Source organism: Brienomyrus brachyistius, chromosome 6 (genome assembly GCF_023856365.1).
Source record: "Brienomyrus brachyistius isolate T26 chromosome 6, BBRACH_0.4, whole genome shotgun sequence".
Classification (NCBI taxonomy): domain Eukaryota; kingdom Metazoa; phylum Chordata; class Actinopteri; order Osteoglossiformes; family Mormyridae; genus Brienomyrus; species Brienomyrus brachyistius.
The window spans coordinates 18,489,317-18,511,249 of NC_064538.1; the positions used below are offsets into that span (position 1 = coordinate 18,489,317).

The window sequence follows — 21,933 nt, forward strand, 5'->3', positions numbered from 1 at the left end:
ACTTTCTTCAAATAACGCGATGGTGCAGTACAGATTGGGGGTGCAGTCATTAATCCTCGATGGTCAGTTTTCTATGTTAGAAGCAGCTGGTTAGAGATTTACATCGTGCGGTTGTCATCGGTGAAATGCCAACAGTGACGATGTGAGGCGACGAAACCAGCTACCCGACTTCCACTGGCCAGCGTGAGATGCTGAGATGTTTGTGTCCTCGAACAAAGCCATTCAGATTGCCAGCTTAGCCATCCACCCTGTTCCGCATATCCAAACGAGGGCGGCGGCTCCAGGAAACCAGTAATGACCGCATGCCTGTGACCGGTTAAGCGTTTCTGGAAACAAATCTGCCTCTCGCCGGAAACTTGGACTATAAACCACATAAGCCGTCGTTTTAATTTTAATCGTGGACAGAAACTAACTGCAGAGTATGTTCTAGAACATGTTTATCTGATTCCACAGTTGACAGGTTTGTCTGCACTTAACACTGCCAACACAGCATGCTTGCCCTCCAGGATAAATTTAGCATCCCGAAAACACGAATTCTCTCTAATGGGTAAACAGCATAAATTAAAAACAAAATCAATGAGACTGTTGTCTAAAATTATAAGATGGCTTAGATTTGTACTATACTTTCCCTTCATGGCTTTAAATGGCTGTTTTACTTCCATCCTTAAGGATGTGCAAAGGGTTCAAACTCAATTTCTAACACAGGGGTGTGTACTTAGAAATCAACACGATACTGTCATTTGACCCCCCACTTACAAAAAGCAGGCTCAATGTTACATTTATACATCTGGAAACAAAACATGTGTGAGTTTGGCATATCAGAGCAGTAGAATCCGGTACTGAACCCCCTTAAACATTTTAAATGATAAATCTACAAATCATCTAGTGCTTTAAAGTAAAAATCAGAATCAAGCATCAAGCACTGATCAAGGATTTTGCTCACAAAAGCAAGATTGGTTGCTACATAGATCCCTTAAATGACTAAATGACGCATTTTTTTTCCAAATCACCCCTTTAAATGTTACATTCTGGAGATTAAAACTAGCCCTGGTATATCTGACACTTAAATTTAGGTGATTTATTTTCTTTAAATGGTAAAACAATTCCAGCAGAAATAAAGATTGACCTCCTTTGCATTCACCTGCGCATGTCAGAACATATTCACTGGTAGTTTACACTAACAATACCTTTAAGGCAGTTAACGCCACTCAATAATTAAACAAAAGGAAATTAGCACCAAAATGATCACAAATTAGGAGTTAAATGGCTTTTTACATAAAGGTGCTGACTAGCAAATTACAGCATAGTGTTCCTGGGATATTAAGAAACAAAAATATGATCAACCTGCCTTCGTAATTACTGTTAATGGCATTCTATTTTTAAATGTATTTTATCCTCATCTTAACAGAATCTCGGTAATAAATAAAAGATCAGTCATATGATACACTACAGTGGAAAAATACTTAATGCATTTATGGAAGCAAGAGTCTAGTGCTTTGAAGCGACTACTAATTTAGCTCCTGGATGCATATTCAAGTGCTTAAGGAAATATTTGTCAAAAACAAGTATTTTAACATTAACATTACAAGAGAATTATACTCTTACACTGTTGGACAGATTCATTTTTGTCAAGTCAAAGGAAACGCAAGGTGTTAAAATTTGCCGTGCAGTGAAGTTTCACATTACGGGGGTGTCCTTTCCCCACCCTTTCCTTAATAATTTAGCTACGAATCCTTGGCTTCCTCCTGGTAGCCTTCGGTTTTCATGTCGTTTAAGCCCAAGTCTTCATTTTGCTCGAAAGTTCGTTGATACTTCTCAATTGTCATCTCTGGGTCTGGGTCTGGGGCATAGATATTCTGTAGGGAGGAACAGCCCGTCACATCACTGCAACTCTCTCATTAAAAATACATTTTTGTTAAAGTTAAAACACACACACAGAATATTTAATATATTTTTATATTTAGCCCTGGACTAGGGCACTGATTTATACCTGAAGATAACTGTTGCCAACTGGATCATCCAGAATGATATGGGCCTCCATCTCTCCAGCAATAATCTATAATTACAAAATGCAATGTCATTTGGTGGGAGGTATAGCTCGAACTATAAGGAATGGTATATATTCTTTTCTGCTATAAATCTGTTTTATGCAAGAACAGTACAGAAGTGCCTTACAGAATATGTCAGCCGCATGTGAAATGCATACATCTATAAACACTAAGCTTTACACCTAATTTATGTTAGATAACTACTACAAAAGCAAATATATACCACTAATCTAAAATGACATTTTACATGTCATCGGTGCCTCTATTCTCTTCCTTTGTTCTCGACTGGCTGTGTTGTAAGCAGTTTTCCCAGCACATATGATTCAGCTGAGTGCTGTGGTATTAACAAAACCTGGATGTGAATCGCCTGTCTGTCGGAACTGGAGCTGAACCATTCTGCTTGTGAAAAACATCGATAGCAGCTGATGCTGGAACAGGGAACTATGCGCTACACATGGCCATAATGCGAAGGAAGGCACCAGTGTTACTGTAGTGTAATTCCACATTTCAGAAGTGTGAACTTTGATTCCCAATAATAATAAAAAATACAAGTGTCTTACCTTGTCAATTTTCTCACCAAAAATTTCCAGTTTCTTTGTCCGGTCTGGTGTCGAACTATCCCCACAAGTGAAGGGGTTCTTTGACACAATCTGGGAGGGGGATCACAAATGCCATTAAGCGTATTATTTAATCAGAAAACATGCATCACCACAGGTAAGTGGACAGTGTTACACTGCTATACAAGCAAAACTATGGCAGGTATGAAAAGCATCACTGATGAGTCTTACCAGCTCTTTGATGTCTTTAAGGAGCCCTTCTAAGGTGGTGAACTTCCCCCCGAGAGCTGCCATGCCGAGCTCAAACTCGAGCTCGGGAATGAGGATGCAGCACGTCTCTGACTGCAGCCAACACACAGACAAGAGACCATCAGGGCAAGAGGGGTCCAAGCTGGGATCGAGGCCCAACTTAACATGGCTTCCAACAGGCATCTTCACCCACACGAATAGTTAAAGTTCACTGCGGTGATCGCTCTTGTCTCGACATCGAGTCATATTCAAATCAAGTATCTCAAAAGACTAAATGTAAGGCTGATGCAGTGGCTCACGCAGGAACTGATGCTGCGTTTTGTGTTTAAAACCCAGCCTCAGCTCTGTGCATGAAGATTCCCTTCATGGTTTCTTCCCACATTCCTGTTTGAGGCATATGGCCTGCAGAGGTCTGTTATGCTCCTCAGGATGTTTCCCACCTTATGATTCCCAGGAATGGCTCTAGATCATAACCTGGATCATAGCCATGACCTTTTATTGGTCAAATGGATATTAACATTGGCCAGATGAGTTTGGTATTGACATGGATCTTGTTTCACCTTTCATAAAAGACCTAATGCTTATGAATATTCAGTCTCTAGAGCAGTATTTTACAAAATCGGTCCTCCGGGACCCCCAGACAGTGCATATTTCTGCTCCCTCCCAGCTCCCCGCTAGACTGCACATTTTTGCCCCCAGTGAGAGGGTGCAAAAACATGCACTGTCTGGACGTGCTGAAGGACCAGGTTGGGAAACATTGTTCTAGAGTGATCAGTCCAGTTTGGTTACCTTCAGCAGATCTCTGGTCATGTCTGACGGGTCAGTGAGACGAAGGGTTATCTTCGTTCCCAACTCTTCGGTTGCCCCACCTGATTTTACCTGCAAGAGCCACATCACGACGGGGTCAGTGGTAGACATTGTCTTTTCATACTGAGAGGATGAAGCATAATCGGCAGAGATTCATACCCATCAGGTGATTCACACAGTCCTGAGAACAAACTCACCTCATTGGTACGATGCCCACAGCTGTCACAGTTTGTCGCCATGATAATAACCTCTTTGAAATGTGGGATTTCTGAGGAAGCGTAAAGGAACCAATGTCTAGGAAGGACTTGAGATACTTCTGACTTATTTCGCTATAGATGCATGCTTTAGGACCTCTTCCTGTCCCTCAAAAGGATACGCACAAGCTTCATGTTTGTTGATGCTGGGGCATTGCATTCTGGGCAATTGGTGTTAAACACCAATACCTGCCAATGGAGAGACATTTATTTATATTTGCAATATTAAGAAGGATTAATGATCAAATACACATAAATAAAACTACTTGCCTCATTCCTCATGCTCTCCATGTCATTGTCTGGTTTCTCTTCATCCTTCTCATCACTCTAAAGAGCATTACAAAGTGTATTTAAAAGTGCGTTACAAAAATTTGTTGCCGTGGCAACAAATCATGGAGGCGCATCCTTCAGAAGCGATATGAAACCCAGCCGATCTCCATGCGACACCTACTCAGCATTTAAATGGCATGGATACCACGGAACCCCCCCCCCCGCGCCCAAGCAGATGGTGCATCTGACAGCTCACGTTAGACATTCAGAGGGAAACCTGCCGTAACGGCACATCTCACCTTCACCCCCAACTGAGCGTTCTGCTGCGGCGTCCGCTTGTAGTGGGCGACGGTGAGCGCGTCATCCTTCTGAGGGGCGGACGGGTTCTCCACAAAACTGTTACCAGAAGGGTCGTCGATTACCTGAACACAAGTGCATCAGTAAACTGGAAACCCAACAGTAAGCGACAAGGTCTGGGCAGCTTTTACTTATCACAAACTTTTATAAAACAGATGTACGTTTAAACACTCCTCAGATTTTAGTCGCCTACATTTTTTGCATCATTTATGCTTTCAGATGCTGCCAGCCACCCACTTCGTTGCAGACTGATTCCGCTCCTTTAACCACAAGGTCTCGTGGGTTTCCAGATTCGCTTTGACAACACCCAAAGACAGCCTCCACTCTGCTATAGAACTAATTTTTCAAGCTGAAAAATCTGGTTTTAGCTCTGCAACTACAATGCTAGGAAAATACGGAATATGTAAACGGCACTGGGCATATGCCTTCTAAACGTCACAAAACTAAAAGGTATTAAAGTATTCAGTGTTAATCATGGGATATTTATTTCAACATTACAAAACCACTGAGATAACAGCTACCTAAATTTGTCAGCAAAAACCACACTTGCTCACCAAAGTGAATTCACTCTCGACATCTTTCAACTTCTGCAACCTTTCCATAAATTCGTCAATTTTTGCTGCAACTTCTGGAGCTGTTGCCTGAGGAAGTAAAATTTACGTAAGTACAAAATGTCATTAGTATGGAAATCAACTGATTCTACCCTGCAAAATTCGTACCTTCCTCACTGGCTGGTCTTGCTCCAAACCTGCCACAGTTCGGCTAATCAGGCCTTCAACTGTAGAAAGAGCTGGGCCAGGGAAGAAAAGATAAGTTTAAAAATTGTTCTGGTGACAAACTCCTCATGAACTGAGAACACTTGCTACACCTCAAAGTTTTTAAATAATCGCTTGTAGGTTAAATATTTTACAAGGGGAGTAAAAGTAAGGCAAGCAGTAAATGCAGTTAACAAGTAGTAATTGAATGAAATTACGAGTGATGTGCTAATATATACTTACAGCCCTTTTGCGTAAAAGCTGGAATTTCAAAATCCAGCTCTGGGATCCTAACTGTCGCACTGTCTGCTTTCACAACCTCACGATTCATATCCTGCAAAAGACGTGCAGTGTGTGGCATGATCAGGCTCATTACACTCCTTAAGATTTGACCATGTAATAATGTTTCATTAGTATTGCAGGCAAGTCAGTCAGAGAAAGGCAGGAGAATTCTTGAACACATTTAAGGATCTAGATATGTGGAATATTTTCTCCCCACTTAAAAGTGTTTCTGAATGGAATACCATTTCATGAAAGCTACATACACCTCTTAAAAATTGTGCTACGAGTAAGTAGCACTGGCAGTGTTTCACCGCAAAGTTTTTAAAATGCTAAAATTACTTTGGCGTCGTTAATGGTTAATCAACAACTATTCATTAAGAATTTAGTTGATCAAGAGTTCAAAACTAATACATTGCAAGTCTCATGCATTTTCACAAAAGCAAGTTGCAGAGTCTAAAGCTGATTTTTATTTGTTCATGAGCCCTACGCAGAGTCTACGCCCTGGCCTACGCAAGCGGCATTCGCCTTAGCTGTGATAGCACGGAAATCCCTCAGGTTTTTAAAGAGCAATAAGGAAGCTAGCAAAGGAGTGATGTGGGACCATTTCACACGAAACAACGAAAACATGCACTGTATCCACTGTGACGCTTGGCTAAGGTTTAATACAACAACAAGTCCTCTTATGTACAATTTAAAAAGCCAACGCCCACCCGTGCTCACAGGCAAAAGTACCAGCGGATTCTAACCAACCATTGCAGACATCAGGACACTACGTGGATGTCTTCAAGAGTTGGACATTACAGTAAACGGCGTGCGTATAAGGTTTACGCTAAAACACGTAAATATGCTGATCTTCTAAACTCAAAATTAAGTTGGCTAACCTTTATCTTTGGAGGGGCTTCAAGAAGTTACATGTCAGACAATTTACCTGCTATTATGATTTGGTTTTATATCGACATAAGTATATGGCATAAATAGCCTATTAAGGTCGCCATCATAAGCAAGATATCATGTAGGTCGAGTGCAAAATTAAGCCTGTACCCGGCCAAACGCAATCATTGTTACTATGTTCAAAAGTCTGGTGTTTCCTGTGTATCAGGAGGTTTGACGTGGGGACAATGATTGACTATTGGGGGACTATTTAGAAAAAGCAAACATCAGATGATTGATGTATTTATGTTTTTTGTTTTGTGATGACATATTCCGTCTCCACTCTGGTTTCCCCCCACAGTATGAAGACATGCTGAGGCTAATTGGAGTTACTAAATTGCCCGTAGGTGTGCATGTGTGAGTGAATGGTGTGTGAGTGTGCCCTGCGATGAGCTGGCCCCCCATCCTGGGTTGTTCCCTGCCTCGTGCCTGTAGCTTCCGGGATAGGCTGCGGACCCCCCACGACCCAGAAGGTTAAGAGGCTTGGAGAATGGATGGATGGATGTTCCCTTTCCGTCTATGGAGGTAAACAAGCACTTAATTACATGAATTAATATAGGATAATTATTTTTATAGTGATAGTTATAACTATTTTTTAACAGTTGCTAAATTAAGTCTTCAGGTTTGCCCTTTTCCAGTGCTTCAGTCAACATCGCAACACCAGCCTAACTGCACCGCACGCAGCCTAACTGTGTACGTGACTCGGCCTAACTGCACCGCACGCAGCCAAAGTGTGTACGTGACTCGGCCTAACTGCACCGCACGCAGCCTAACTGTGTACGTGACTCGGCCTAACTGCACCGCACGCAGCCTAACTATGTACGTGACTCGACTTTTTGGCTTGGCGGCAAAGCCTGTGTCATGGCGGGATGCCATAGACATAAGTCACCAGCGGAAACACTAAAGTCGAAGGGAAAAGGTATATGTTCAAAAATGTCCATTATTGAGGAATGTACAGGAAAAGCATTTAAAATTTGCAACCCTACCTTAGACACATTAAAATAAAAACCAGTCTTTTTAATACATGCCACATATGATCTGACAACACTACAAAAAACAGCAGGGTTAAAACAAGATTATTTTTTGCAATTTCATGTGCATGACACACAAGGAGCTCAGGCCTACCTGTTTGGACCTGACTTTAAGCGTGTATGTAATCCCCTGGTCTTGAATGCGGCCCGCTGACTGTATTTCAGTATTGGACCAGCAACAGTGGGGGCACGTGAAAGAGCTAATGATAATCTCCTTGAAAAATGGAATCTTTGTCAACAGCACACGCGTGCTTCCCTAAGAAGGAAAGAGTAAAAAGACCCAAAACATCATCAGAATGACGATTCCAGGATATAACCTCTATATCACAATAGACAAATTCCTTCCTAAATCAACAAACCACAGTAGTAGGAGGGATGCACTGTAATACAGGTACATATAAAGTTGTGCCAGGAAAGTTTCCAATCCAGCCTGCAAAAGATTATTTTAGAATACAGACTTGACATGATAGTTTTAAAAGTAAAACAAAAAAAACCCTGCAATTTTTAGTTGTCCACTGGAGGGCAGCACTGTATTACAAAAGGGACAGAACCGGCGATGCTGCCTCACAACCCCTGCTGAAAGACAGCTTGCAAAGGCAACTGAGATCTGATCCAAAGTGGAGATTTCAGGTCCAGAGAGTACAAATCCAGACCAAGATTTTGTTTCAACCAACCAGTTCAGTACTCTGTGACTGTGACTCTTGATACTCAATTGGTTGGTTGAAACAAAATCTTGGTCTGGATTTGTACTCTCTGGACCTGAAATCTCTACCTCTGAAATGCTGAAGCACCTGAAGAAACAGCTGTGCATTTTTATTCACCCAGGAGACGCAGCTGTGAAACAGCAAGTGCTAATAAAACAGCATCAACTTCTGATAGTCAGTTTAAGACATCCACTACTTTCACATTACATTTGCATTACTATTTTCCCACAATGAAAGTAAGAATGGATAACACCTATATGGAAACACTTTTTGGTTTACCTTCACTCTCATAGTTCGCAGGTATTGTCATTCTTTCATAATAAAGGAAAATATTTATACATATTTTTAAGTCTCGTTTTTTACTGATAGTCCAACGCTAACCTGATGGCTGTCATCAACAAAAATGTCCCTCATATTGTTTACATAAATCTCTGTCATACATACACTTACAGATGGAGGGAAGATTATACCTCAGTGAAACATTAACAAGAAATACTCCTTCCCCAGAAGAATGCTTCCGATTTCATTTCTGACCTTGCTAGTAGACAAAATGTAACACTTGCTGTCCTAATCCTACATAAAAATGTAAAAGCAAATGTTAAAGGTGTTTTATTAACCTACTACACACGAATTTTTTTGGTTCATCTCACTTGAACTGGGAGCAACATAAGCTATAAAAAAGAGGCTGACACCTCAATTTCTCTCATTCAAAACAAACAGAATAAGCGCGTTCGTTTTAAACGCCTGTTACGGCACAAACCTTCATATATGGTTAATACCGAGAAGGACTTAGTATATAACAAATACCATCACTAGTTTATTATTATCTGTAAATATTTATTTCTATGATACTACGATAGTATGTTTTAAAGATATTCTATTTCTTTACTGTGTACTTTTTAAAACGTGTTCGCACTACGTGCGCTGTCTTTGCAATGTATGCTAGTCTGTGCATTTCGTTCTTGCTGCTGTCTGCACCAGAATTTCTCCCAGGGATCAGTAATGTTAATCGTAATCATAATATAAGACTACACTCGCCATTATTCTAACTAAATGCATTTTGCTGTGCATTTATTTAATAACTTTCAGATATTATTTAGAACATCATTCAACCTAGACGTGTTAATGCGATTACAAAGTGAAACGGGCATTAACTGACATCCAAGTGCATGGTGAACAGATGTCAGCAATTAAAGATCACGGTTTGTTTATGATTAGCAGACAACGGGATTGCCATAGATGGTTAATATTACAATAACGCAGTTTATCCGCTAATCACGTCTAAAACTGTATTTATTCGTGAAACGAGGCGGTGACTTACATTTTGATAACAATTCATGCACAAACTCTCGATTTCTGTGGGCTGCAACTCTTCGTCTTCACTACAAATCTCTCTGAAGACCCCCTTTCCACCACGCACAGCTTCCTCCTCTATGACAGACATAGTTAACTAATTGCTTTATACAGCCCAAGTTTTAAAAACAACCAAAATCCGATTTTAAATGCCCAATTTTGCCGTTGATTTTGTATGTAACACCCGCTTGTCAGCTTCTGGATGCAGCGTGGTATTGCTAGAAACATCCACGATGTTGCCCTTTCAACTGGAAGCGCTCGCGGCCGCTTCCGCACGCGGTCTCACGTGTCTTTTCGGAGCAGTTCCGTTTTTTGAGAAATGGCCTTATTTTCCGGCAAGATAGTGACTATAAGGCGTCGTACGTTGTGAAAAAATACTGTTCTCAAAAACGGTTTTCCCATGTACTGCCTGTGTAGGACCGCAGTATTTAACCATTACTTGAATTAGAGACGGATCGATCAGGACCAGCCTCGAATTCCCGGAATACACGATTAACTCCCCCCTCCCCCATCAGGCCACGAATCAATAAGATACCTTGCAATTTAATACAATGAGAAAAGTTTTTGTAATTTGGCTAAATGAATGGGAACTATATTCGCAGAATTGTTTTTCAATGCCAGCTGCTTGCTTGTCAGTGTATCGATAGGTTTAGAATGTTTTGTTAATATGGGTATTATGACCGGAAGTAAAAAGCAGGGTTTACACATAGACAGAGTACAGCTCCGACTCTTACAACGTCAGACTTTTTTTTCATAATGAACGGTTTTAACGTCAATTTTCATTAGTAGCTCTGACCAGACATTAATTTCTAGAGTGGGTGAAATATTCTTACATGATGCATTGATTACTGTTGTGGTTTTATGCATTTTGACTTATTTCGCTTAACTTATGCTGCCAAAACTTAATTCACCAGCTACTGTGGTTAGACTCCGTAGAAGTAAGACCTGTGTAATTGGTAAAAATCTGTGCATGACAGGGCTCCCTCTCCTCTGATTTTGATTTAACCTCAGTGAAACAGTATGATCATTCTACAAATAAACATGAAATGTATTAAGGTATAGAATGTTTTTGTTGCAATGACAGGTTTAAGAAACCAGTCCAACTAAATTGCTCATCTTTGCACTGTGGGAGCAAACCTGAAGTAAACCAATGTCAACTGACAGAGTAAGCAAACACTGGATGAAGTTACTGGAAATGCATGGAACCCAAAAATAGCCGAACTGTATTTCTGTGCTTTGAGATACACATTTTTGATTACCCATCCCAATGTTTCCTTAAATCCGTATTTGTACTAACCGAGTCTGTATTCTGAGTATTCTAGCCTCATTCTTTCCTAAATAAGAGTCAAATGTGATCACCACTGACTAATTGAGATTTGCATTTTGCCTGTATGATACAGGATGGCTTAAAGTGATAATGAAAATTGTAAGCAATACAAAAAGCCAAATATGGACTGGAGATACCGGGTTTGTAGTCAAATATAAAAGTCACTGAAAGCCTCTAAGCGCCTGACAGATGTTGAACTAGCGCCTAATTTTTTAGGGATGGCCACTGTATGATCTTGCTTACTTCTTCAAATACCGTTTCATGACTAAATGGCTTTTCTGCCCAATATCAATAGTATGGGGGCTTTGATAAATGGAACATTTGGGAATTGGGAAAGTTCTGTATGCATTCCATGACTTAAAATATACTTCATACATGAGTAAGCAACAAACTTCAAAAAGCAAGATTAGGTTTGACATATTTATTCACCAGGACACAGTCAGCTTCAGCAGTGCCACAGGGCACATGTTCAAGTATTTCAGAACAGCAATTTTGTTTTGCTTCAATAATTTAACTAATGCCCAGTCTTTGCTAACTGACTGGGTTCCTGGGGCACACTTGATTGCGTTTACAATTTAATCAACTTCCTCGATGGTTGGTCCTGAGGATCCACCACCGGAGGGGGCACCGCCAGCCCCCGGGAAGCCCCCAGGCATGCCACCTGGCATCCCTCCAGGCATGCCACCGGCACTCTGGTACAGCTTAGTGATGATGGGATTGCACACCTTCTCCAGCTCCTGCTGCTGGTGCTCATACTCCTCCTTTTCTGCAGTCTGTTAAAAATAAAAAAAGATTCAACATGAGACAACCAGAGACTTTAAGGGCAAGACGTCAATCACAGCCAGAACTTTGTCTCACCTGATTCTTATCCAGCCAACTGATGACCTCATTGCATTTGGTCAAGATCTTCTGCTTGTCCTCATCACTGATCTTCCCCTGCAATTTTTCATCTTCCACAGTGGATTTCATGTTGAAAGCGTAAGATTCCAGAGAATTTTTTGAAGAAACCTTGTCACGCTGGACATCATCCTCTGCCTTGTATTTCTCAGCTTCCTGGACCATGCGCTCAATCTCTTCCTTGCTAAGACGACCTGTTAAAGGACCACAGATTAAGCATATATACAGGCAACTTGCACTGTATATTCTATATAGAAGAAAAGTCTTGCTCAGTACCTTTATCATTAGTGATGGTGATCTTGTTCTCCTTTCCAGTGCTCTTATCAACAGCAGAGACATTCAGGATACCATTAGCATCAATGTCAAAGGTGACTTCAATCTGGGGAACTCCACGTGGGGCAGGAGGGATTCCCGTCAGCTCAAACTTGCCCAACAAGTTGTTGTCCTTGGTCATGGCTCGCTCACCTTCATAGACCTGTGGAGGATGAGCCGGTTTGTCAGCCAGTGCACCACTGATTCCAGTAGAAATGGATTCAAGTATAATATTGCAAGCACTCGCTCAGACATCCAAGGAAGGTTTTGTGCCATCTTTGGTTCTTCAACCTCTGGTGGAAACTACGAATGACTTTAGGAATCTGCTTCATCACAGCGAGCAAAGGGGAAATCCAGTGACCCCAAAGACCCACTGCATGACTTACCTGGATAAGCACTCCAGGCTGGTTGTCAGAGTATGTAGTGAACGTCTGAGTTTGCTTGGTTGGAATGGTGGTGTTGCGCTTGATCAGAACAGTCATGACACCACCTGCAGTCTCAATTCCCAGGGACAGTGGGGTGACATCTAGCAGCAGCAGATCCTGAACGTTCTCGGACTTGTCACCAGACAGGATAGCAGCCTGGACAGCTGTGGAGACAGAAAATGGGATTCAGACATTTGCCAGAAGAGCAAAATCAAAAACAAGCAAAAAGCATTTCGCTCAGACATCCAAGGAAGATTTTGTGCCATCTTTGGTTCTTCAACCTCTGGTGGAAACTACGAATGACTCAGGAATCTGCTTCATCACAGCGATTTCCTTAAATTCAAATTCAGATACTGAAAGGTCATTACCTGCACCATAGGCAACCGCCTCATCGGGGTTGATGCTCTTGTTCAGTTCTTTTCCATTGAAAAAGTCTTGCAGCAGCTTCTGGATCTTCGGGATACGAGTAGAACCTCCAACCAGGACAATGTCGTGGATCTGGGACTTGTCCAGCTTGGCATCACGGAGAGACTTCTCCACTGGGTCCAGGGTGCCACGGAACAGGTCGGCATTCAGCTCTTCAAAGCGAGCTCTGGTAATGGAGGTGTAGAAATCGATGCCCTCGTACAGGGAGTCGATCTCAATACTGGCCTGAGTGCTGGAGGAGAGGGTGCGCTTTGCCCTTTCACAGGCAGTGCGGAGACGGCGAACAGCTCTCTTGTTGTCACTGATGTCTTTCTTGTACTTGCGCTTGAACTCGGCGATGAAGTGGTTCACCATGCGGTTGTCAAAGTCTTCACCACCCAAGTGGGTGTCTCCGGCAGTGGACTTCACCTCAAAGATTCCATCCTCGATAGTCAAGATGGATACGTCGAAAGTGCCACCCCCAAGATCGAAGATCAGCACATTTCTTTCAGCACCAACCTGTAACAAAACGAGTGAAACTTAGTTTGGAATGCCTTGTCCCCCCCCTCTACATATTACTCTTAAAAGTGCTCGCTCAGACATCCAAGGAAGATTTTGTGCCATCTTTGGTTTTTCAACCTCTGGTGGAAACTACGAATGACTCAGGAATCTGCTTCATCACAGCGAGCTGTACGATTCAGGTCAAGGAGACCATCAACTCACCTTCTTGTCCAAGCCGTACGCAATGGCAGCAGCAGTAGGTTCATTGATGATACGCAGTACATTGAGACCAGAAATTGTACCAGCATCCTTCGTGGCCTGACGCTGGGAATCATTGAAGTAGGCGGGCACTGTTATGACAGCATTTGTCACAGACTGAAGGGGAGAGAAGACAAGTCATCAATACATAGAACTCAGGGTAGCTTGGGTCAGAAGATATGTTTAACAATGAAAAGCAAATCAAACTTACTTTTCCTAGATATGCTTCAGCAATTTCCTTCATCTTAACCAAAACCATGGAAGAGATCTCCTCAGGGTAGAAGCTCTTCGTCTCCCCCTTGTACTCCACTTCCACTTTTGGGCGACCACTGTCACTGATCACATTAAAGGGCCAGTGCTTCATGTCAGCCTGTACAATGGGATCATCAAACCGTCTGCCAATCAAACGCTTGGCATCTGTCAAAAAAAAGGTTACAATTCAGTGAAAATGGCACAAAACATTTATATTAGAATATTTGCATACAAATAATTCCAAGGACATGATCATACCAAATACGGTGTTGGTTGGGTTCATTGCAACCTGATTTTTTGCAGCATCACCAATCAACCTTTCAGTGTCAGTGAATGCAACATAGCTAGGCGTGGTCCTGTTGCCCTGGTCGTTGGCAATGATTTCCACCTTGCCATGCTGAAATACACCTACACAAGAGTAGGTTGTTCCCAGATCAATGCCGACTGCTGTTCCCTTTGACATTTTTCCTGTATGGAAGAGAAACGAATACATCTGTAGGGCATGTAATCAATGACTCACAAATAAGCATTTCTAAAATAGTTACTTTTCTGATAGAGCACAACTAAAGGAAGTTTGGCCTAAACCAAATAAATAATAAAAGATCGATTTACAGTTACCCATCTCTAATATTTAAATACGAACATAAATTATGAATGTGGAAAAGCAGCAGCATCGACTGGAAACCAGAGAAGCCACTGCAGTCCCACGAGACCATTGCGTGGCTCACCACGTTGCCACGTGGTTCACACTGCGACTATAAGAACGTTCCAAGGACACTTCGTACCATAGAGTGATTCTACTACATTTTATATAATCCAGAAAAATTATATTCGTGTGTATATACATACACATTGGCATATATATCGACATATACCGCAAAGTCATGTTCGTTATTAAAATACGGAAAACGCTGAAAATACAATGTTTCAACCCACAGTAGGAATATTAATATGCGGAAGTATATATTTTTTATAAACATTATTTTCAGGATTGGCGAAGATATAGGTGATTTAAGACATCGTAAGCGGTTGCCGGCTGCGGCAATGCACGTGCCTTCACCCATCCCCCAACAGTATGTTCCGAAGGACAAAAGCTACTGCAGCATCCAGTCTTAACAATAGGTGACCTTAGTCCAAAACCGGTAACTTAATAATTACACTTGACATACATTATACATATGTATTATATGACCAGGAAGACAAACACATTAATTCCCCCCACACAGCTTCAATTAAAAAAAATGAAAAGCGGATGTAGGTAGACACCCCTCCCCCCATTAAAATAAAACACTCAGGCCACACGATTTTCTAGAGCTGTGTAAATATTGGTCCTGAAATACATCGGGTTAAGAAATACATATAAAGCTTTTCTGGTTATAGAAAGGTTTTTCCAGTACAATACATCTTATGTAATATGTTAATATATTTTGCCGGTGAGTAAAACGTTAAAAGCTTCACGTTGTCTAACGATTACTTATGTCATTGAAGATAAAGATTTTAAAAAAAAAAAATTAAAAAAAAAAAAAAAACTTACCGGCTTCTGCTGCTATGTTTTACGGAAGAGAAAACTGTTCGCTGTCCCCGCTCTGCCGTCTGAGAACGAAGAACAAAAATTTTAAGGTAATGTACTCCTCTTCGGACCGCCGTAAGACCTTCTCAGCCAATCGACTTTCACGCAGCCCCGAGAAGCGGCTGTCGCTGACCAGTTAAACACGATCTCCTGTGAGCCACGTCATGGAATGCCTTTCGGTTCACCGCGTCGTAAAATGATTGGCCGAGATGTGTCAACACATAATTGGCAGTGTTGTTTAAATTAACCGGAAATGCGACAGGTTGAGACGAGATGAAACTGAAAGTCTGTAACATTCTAGGACCTTCTACAGCTAAACGACTCCTACGTAAGCTGACGCTAAAGTGTTACAGTTTAAGGAAACCTACAGAGACAGCACGTTTTTAATTATGAAAGATTAGTGCAGTTTTGCCCTATCATTTTAAACTCATTTGACATATATAAAATCATAAAATACGTATAATATGCTTATATATGAAATAGGTTATTTTTAAATTATAATACTTTTCTTGTGTAGTATACATTATCCCTTACCCCGGGCCTAAAAACATGAAACGATACCCAATAAATAAGAACGATACAATTTGATCTCCATCTTTTTTGTGTAGCTAAAAATCTTGTCTATAGTCTCTTGTTAACGCATTGCAGTATGACAAATATTAATTTATCATTTAATGTATATAATATGTGGACTCCAAATGTATTGTTTCAAATTTATGGCATCATTACCGTTTAAAAATTAACGAATGTTTTTTTTAGCTTTTAAGTGTAACTAAGGCAACTTTTTTAATGACCTGGTTTATTGTGTTGCCATGAAGCATCAGTATTGCATTACATATGAATACTTAAGCGGCGTAGCCTCATCACCTTTTTATAGCCTTCTAAGAAACAAGCACGTGGCGCCTGGTGTAACAAGTTTGCTGTTTCAGTTCGTGAAGAAAATGAAGAAATTATACGCAAACACAGGAGTACTCGGTTACTTTGCGACGAGATATTTTAACGTATGTCCCTCATATACGCTACGACTGCTAAGTTTGTAAAGTAGAATGTACTACAAGAGTTTTGCTTAAATTAAAAGGACTTAAATTTAATTTACTTTAAAGCATAAATCCAGTAGTTTATTAATAGTCCGTTGGTACTAGGCTATTTTTCATACATGTGAAAAATACAAATTACATTTACATGCTTCGGAACTTGCAATGTCTTTGACGATAATACGCAGGCGTGCTGGAATACGGTACAAACAAGTCCTTAAAGATAGGAGACCTTTTGTTATCTTCCAATCTCTTTTCAACACTTTTTTAATAGATGATAAATGAATAGGTTAATGAAAGCAAATGTTAGCTGGGAGACAAAAAACTCAGCTGTTTGATTTGTTTGTTTATTGGTTTGTTTGTTTATTTAAAAAGATAAGAATGTAATTAATGTTATAAGGGGTGGGACCTCTGGGACTAGGGTTGAAGTCCATGTTCACTTGTGTTCCCTGTGTCTCTGTTGGGTTTCCTTTGGGTACTCCAGTTTCCCCCCACAGTCCAAAAACATGCTCTACTGATTTGGAGTTACCAAATTGCTCATAGGTGTGAATGGTGTGTGAGTGTGCCCTGCGATGGATTGGTGCCCCATCCTGGGTTGCCCCCTGCCATGCACCCATAGCCACCGGGATAGATTCCTAATCCCCCGACTCTGAATAGGACAAGCAATTATAGAAAATTGATGGATGGACCTAATGTTATATATTTTGGATATTAGGTCATGGAACATGTTCATCTTTAGAAAAAGAATTTCATGCTAAGATTATAAAAAAAATAAATACTTTATTGAATTTAAATATTACATATAAATCTAATGGACAATCAACAATGTATGGCATTTGTGCATGCATTGGCATTTGTATATTCAAAACTTTTTTGATGCTTATTATACTATGACTATTCTTTAATTGCTTGATACTACACGTGGAAGTAGAGGTATGTGTTGTATGCAAGCTGTTAGTGTATGGCTTCTGTACCGGTGTCACTACTGGCAGTTTGTGGGAGTTTCATGGGCATGGTCATCAAAGCAGAGCAATCATAGGCTTCACACGGTGTCCTCAAGAACAGTTGTACTTGTGGATGGATGTGATGTGATTTCCTACTCTGCACAGCTGGCGGGGGACAAGCTGTGTATTTTGAGTAATTCCTGAATGAAATCTGTGAAATGCAATCTAGTCTTCAACAATATGTGATAAAGAAACAGGTTTCACACCCAGAAGAAAGAAATCAAATGAATGAATCGCACAAAGGAAGTTTACAGTTATATGTTTAAATCGTACATTAAAGTTATTCATATGTAATTGCACTGTTCCTTGAAAAAATAAAGTGCTGAGTACTGAAGACCAAAAATGTGTCATGTATTTTTCCCCGAAAAATGAGCTATCATGTCTTTTGAATGCTATTTTAATTATAAGTGGCAAAGGAGATTTTGAATTGTCAATCTTTTGGAATGGGAAAAGTTTATAAATGTATTATAAGAGAAAGAAGTCTATGTGAAGGTTTATATTTGGACAGGATTAGGTTCTCTGTTGTTCACAAATTGCACCACCAGGCTCCTGAAAAGGCTTGAGGAACTTCTTACCTGGGCCCGTAGGAAGATCACACCAGCAAAGTCCTGCAGCCTTTCTATTCGCAAGGAGGTTAGGAATGACAACATCACTTTTCTGGTCGATGGTGAGAAGATCCCACTCCTGGTGGAACATCCTGTCAGAGGCCTTGGAAGGCTCTATACAGCTGACCTATCTGACCGGCAGATGGCTGCCATGGTGACGTCCCAGCTCGGGGATGGCCTGAAGATTGATCAGAGCTACCTGCCAGGGGAAATTCAACGTCTACCAGCGTCTACCAGCTACCAGCACACCCTCTACCAACGGGTGATGTGACCTTTAAAACTGAGTGACATCACAGCTTTGACAGCCTTGCCGATGGACGAAAAAGCCAACAACTTCATCTGCAAATGACTTGGCCTCCAACGCGGCACTGTTTGGCAGAAACACACACTACCACTACCACTGAAATCCATCAGCCTGGGCTATAAACAAGAGAAGGTGAGACTTGTGTTCCGACTGAGAGACTCATCGGATCTGAATGTCCGAAACACCAAAACCCAGGTCCGAACAGGACGTCAGTGGAATGCAGTGTAAGTGGTGGAATAAGCCATCAGTCGCTTGAAGCACCAAGAAGTTGTGGGGGTGTCGCAACAAGGCAGGATCGGTCTTGGCTGTGGGCAAGTGCCCAGGATGTGGCCCAAGGCCAATGCGAAGGAGAGGAATGACCTGGTGATCTCTGAGGTGGTAAGGATGGAAGAGGAGCTGTATAAGATCAAAGCAGTTGGCCAGCACCACCAAGGGAAGTGGACAACCTGGGAGGCAGTGGTAAACAGGACAATTACCTGGACTGACATGTGGAGGATACCTCAAGCCTCACTCAGCTTTTTGATCAGGGCAACATATGATATCCTTCCAAGGCCCCAGAACATTAACATCTGGTATGGCACAGACAAGAACTCTGCTGCTCCCAGAACCCAAGCCTGCATTACATCCTCTCCGGTTGTAAGGCAATGTTTTACACAGGGCCGGTGCATGTGGCGTCACAACTGGGTCCTGCGCAAGCTGGCTGAAATTCTGGAGGCACGATGGTTCCAGTACCATCTCAGAGATTGATTCACTTTGTTAGACAAAGAGACCAGGACCTGTCATACCCTCATAGGGCATGGTCTCTCTTGACACCTAGAGCTGAGTGGAACTTAATGGCTGACCTTAAAAAGCTGATCAGGTTCCCTCAGGAAATCACCCCAACCTCTCTATGACCCAATATAGTGCTCTGGTCCTCCCTCACCAAGGTTGCCATCATGGTTGAGCTGACCATTCCGTGGGAGGAAGGAATGGAGGCTGCCTTCGAGAGGAAGAAGGAGAAGTATGCAGAGCTGGCAGTGGCATGCTCACAGGGCGGGTGGAGGGCATTCACATTCCCACTGGAGGTTGGTTGCAGAGCTATGTAGGAACATCAGCCGAGCGTCTCTTCAGGTCCCTGGGCATTAAAGGTACCAATCTGAAGAGATCCATCAGAGGTATTGCTGAGGAGACAGAGCAGAAGCAGAGATGTTCCGGGATTAAAGAGGAGGAACATCGGTGAAGGGTGGCTTTTGGCTGGTGACCCTGTAGCTGGCAGAAGGGCACTGTCTGAGGTCTGCCAGGCAGAGATGCCAAGCAGGCGCTTTCGCCTAACTGTGCTGGATATTGTATTGTAAGGGACTTCAAGAATAATAAAAGCCAAACGGGCTGGCAGTAGGAGGAAGTTCAGTGTGTAATTCATTTGGTGCCTGGAGTTTGATGCATGTGTTGAGTGGACTATGGGCAATTCACTCAGAATCAATCTGAAGTGGAAGAGGTCATTGCAGAAGTAAAGTAATATATTTGTCTAATCATGGGCTTGTCTTATCTGATTACTAGTCAGAGTAGGTATAGTTATCTTCAGGGTCATAGACTACATTTTGACCTTGTTGGTCATAGTGCAAATAAAAAGTAATAAGAAAAAGTGATAAGCAGAATATAAATGTATAATGTATATAAGACATTTGAACGTGACGTACTGAGACATGGACGCAAGACAACAAACATGGTTAAAAATACAGTTGTGGAAAGGGGCAGTGTGATTGAATGAAACTACGTTTAGCATTTATCTCGACTGCAGAAACAAAGATAAGAATCTGTTTTGTCACTGCCCGTACAACAAAAGATCATTTAGCGGCACTCCAGCAATCCAGTATATACAATATGTATACAAACAAATACATAGCAACAGCTAAGGGTATTGCTAAGTTAAGGGAAGGTATTTAATATCTCTGTCGGTTATGTCTCCAGCTGCAGTCATGTCTGGTATATGCTTTTAGGATTGTTCATACTAAGATGGCTTAGCGGATGGAGGCAATAGTAGCGTGACTAAGTCAAAGGATTATAAGTTATAGACGTTCAGCTAATGTGGCAGCACATATGAAGCACAGGGAGGGGGTGGGTCTGGTTTAAGAACCCCACCCAAATAAACACAGATGATTCATGCTGCTGAGAAATGTGGGCGTGGACGTTTGTTGACCTTTGCATTGAAGTCCAACTTCACACTGTCAGGTTAGGTTAGTCACACTTAGTGGGTTGCATGTCTATGTGGAGGCGATGTCTGTCTTCCAAGAGACAGAGAGTCGGTTTGAAATATGTGCGAGAAAAATAATTATTGTCTTTGGGCACTTCTTTGGTGCCTCGGAACTTAAGGGAGGGACTTGAAATGCTTTATTTTGATTTACATCTGGTGTTCCTCATTCATCATTATTTAGTAGAAGCTTTGATCCAAAGTGACCTGCATTTATTCCCATATAAAGCAGAGTCAGTCTTTGCAAAATTTAGAGATTATGGGTTGTGTTCAATGGTCCAACAGTCAATTCACTACTGATCACAGGGGCAGAATCCTACCCCATTGAGTCACACACACCACCTGAAAGGTACGTATGGCCAGGGAACTGCTGGCTACTGGTCTGCAAAGGCACAGCCACATCGTCACCAGGATTCAAACCGGCACTGGGAATAACCAGTGACCCCCTGACACGATATTATCAAGATACCCAGTGGCCAATTTGACTGATTCAATATTTCAATTTTTTTCTGACTTTTGTGTTACAATTTCAAACCTTGAACCATGTAAAACAGTTGAGTCATATATTTATAGCTTTAGTCAACAGCTGCCCAACTGAATTAAGCATGAGAAATTAAATGTAGCCTACTCCTAGTAATGTTATTTTCCCCTCAATAACCAAGGGCATCGTTTAAAAAATTAAAAATAACTTTGAATACAACAGTATAAAATTTAACTTATAATTATTAAGTTGAGCCAAAGTTCCTTCATCTAATCAGTTTTATCGCTGGATGAGCAGCATGAATCAAAGTTAGCAAATAATTCACTCCTACCACAATGCGTGCTGTGCTTCCTGCAGATGTGTGAATAGACAAGAACATGCCATCTGTTGGCTTATTGAGGGACGGCAACATTTCTTCACCTCAAATTCAAATATACTGTATGGACAAAAATATTGGGATACATGTCTTAATCATTGAATTCGGGCATTTTATTCAGACCCATTGCCACAGGCATATAAAATCAAGCACCTAGCCATGCAGTCAGGTCAACAGCCATTTGTGAAAGAATGGGTTATTCTGAAGAGCTCAGTGAATTCAGGCATGGTACTGTCATAGGATGCCACTTTTGCAATAAGTCAGTCGATCAAATTTCTTCTCTGCTAGATATTCCACCGTCAACTGTAAGTCGTACTATTGCTTAGTGGAAGCATTTAAGAACGACAAAAACTCAGCT

At 41.5% G+C, this 21,933-nt stretch overlaps 2 protein-coding genes and 3 non-coding genes across 5 annotated transcripts; all 5 read right to left on the bottom strand.

Annotated features, from left to right (window-relative positions):
* Positions 1-1,053: 1,053 nt before the first annotated feature.
* zpr1 (ZPR1 zinc finger) lies at positions 1,054-10,071 on the bottom strand. Its single transcript, XM_049016589.1, has 14 exons — positions 9,566-10,071; positions 7,635-7,796; positions 5,541-5,631; positions 5,262-5,332; positions 5,097-5,183; positions 4,485-4,607; positions 4,186-4,242; positions 4,038-4,104; positions 3,859-3,929; positions 3,644-3,733; positions 2,837-2,947; positions 2,609-2,698; positions 1,991-2,056; positions 1,054-1,856 (listed from the first exon to the last, which is right to left on the bottom strand). The coding sequence occupies exons 1-14, from the start codon at positions 9,686-9,688 to the stop codon at positions 1,725-1,727; spliced, it is 1,341 nt and encodes a 446-aa protein (XP_048872546.1). The 5' UTR covers positions 9,689-10,071; the 3' UTR covers positions 1,054-1,724.
* A 1,259-nt stretch (positions 10,072-11,330) lies between these two features.
* LOC125744656 (heat shock cognate 71 kDa protein) lies at positions 11,331-15,666 on the bottom strand. Its single transcript, XM_049016699.1, has 9 exons — positions 15,509-15,666; positions 14,233-14,442; positions 13,934-14,139; positions 13,687-13,839; positions 12,927-13,482; positions 12,520-12,722; positions 12,098-12,296; positions 11,783-12,015; positions 11,331-11,697 (listed from the first exon to the last, which is right to left on the bottom strand). The coding sequence occupies exons 2-9, from the start codon at positions 14,435-14,437 to the stop codon at positions 11,500-11,502; spliced, it is 1,953 nt and encodes a 650-aa protein (XP_048872656.1). The 5' UTR covers positions 14,438-14,442; positions 15,509-15,666; the 3' UTR covers positions 11,331-11,499.
* On the bottom strand, positions 12,377-12,473 carry LOC125745566 (small nucleolar RNA SNORD14). Its single transcript, XR_007398703.1, has one exon. It is a non-coding gene; the product is annotated as a small nucleolar RNA SNORD14 (small nucleolar RNA).
* Positions 12,792-12,887, bottom strand: LOC125745569 (small nucleolar RNA SNORD14). The gene has a single exon (XR_007398706.1). It is a non-coding gene; the product is annotated as a small nucleolar RNA SNORD14 (small nucleolar RNA).
* LOC125745568 (small nucleolar RNA SNORD14) lies at positions 13,555-13,650 on the bottom strand. Its single transcript, XR_007398705.1, has one exon. It is a non-coding gene; the product is annotated as a small nucleolar RNA SNORD14 (small nucleolar RNA).
* Positions 15,667-21,933: the final 6,267 nt, after the last annotated feature.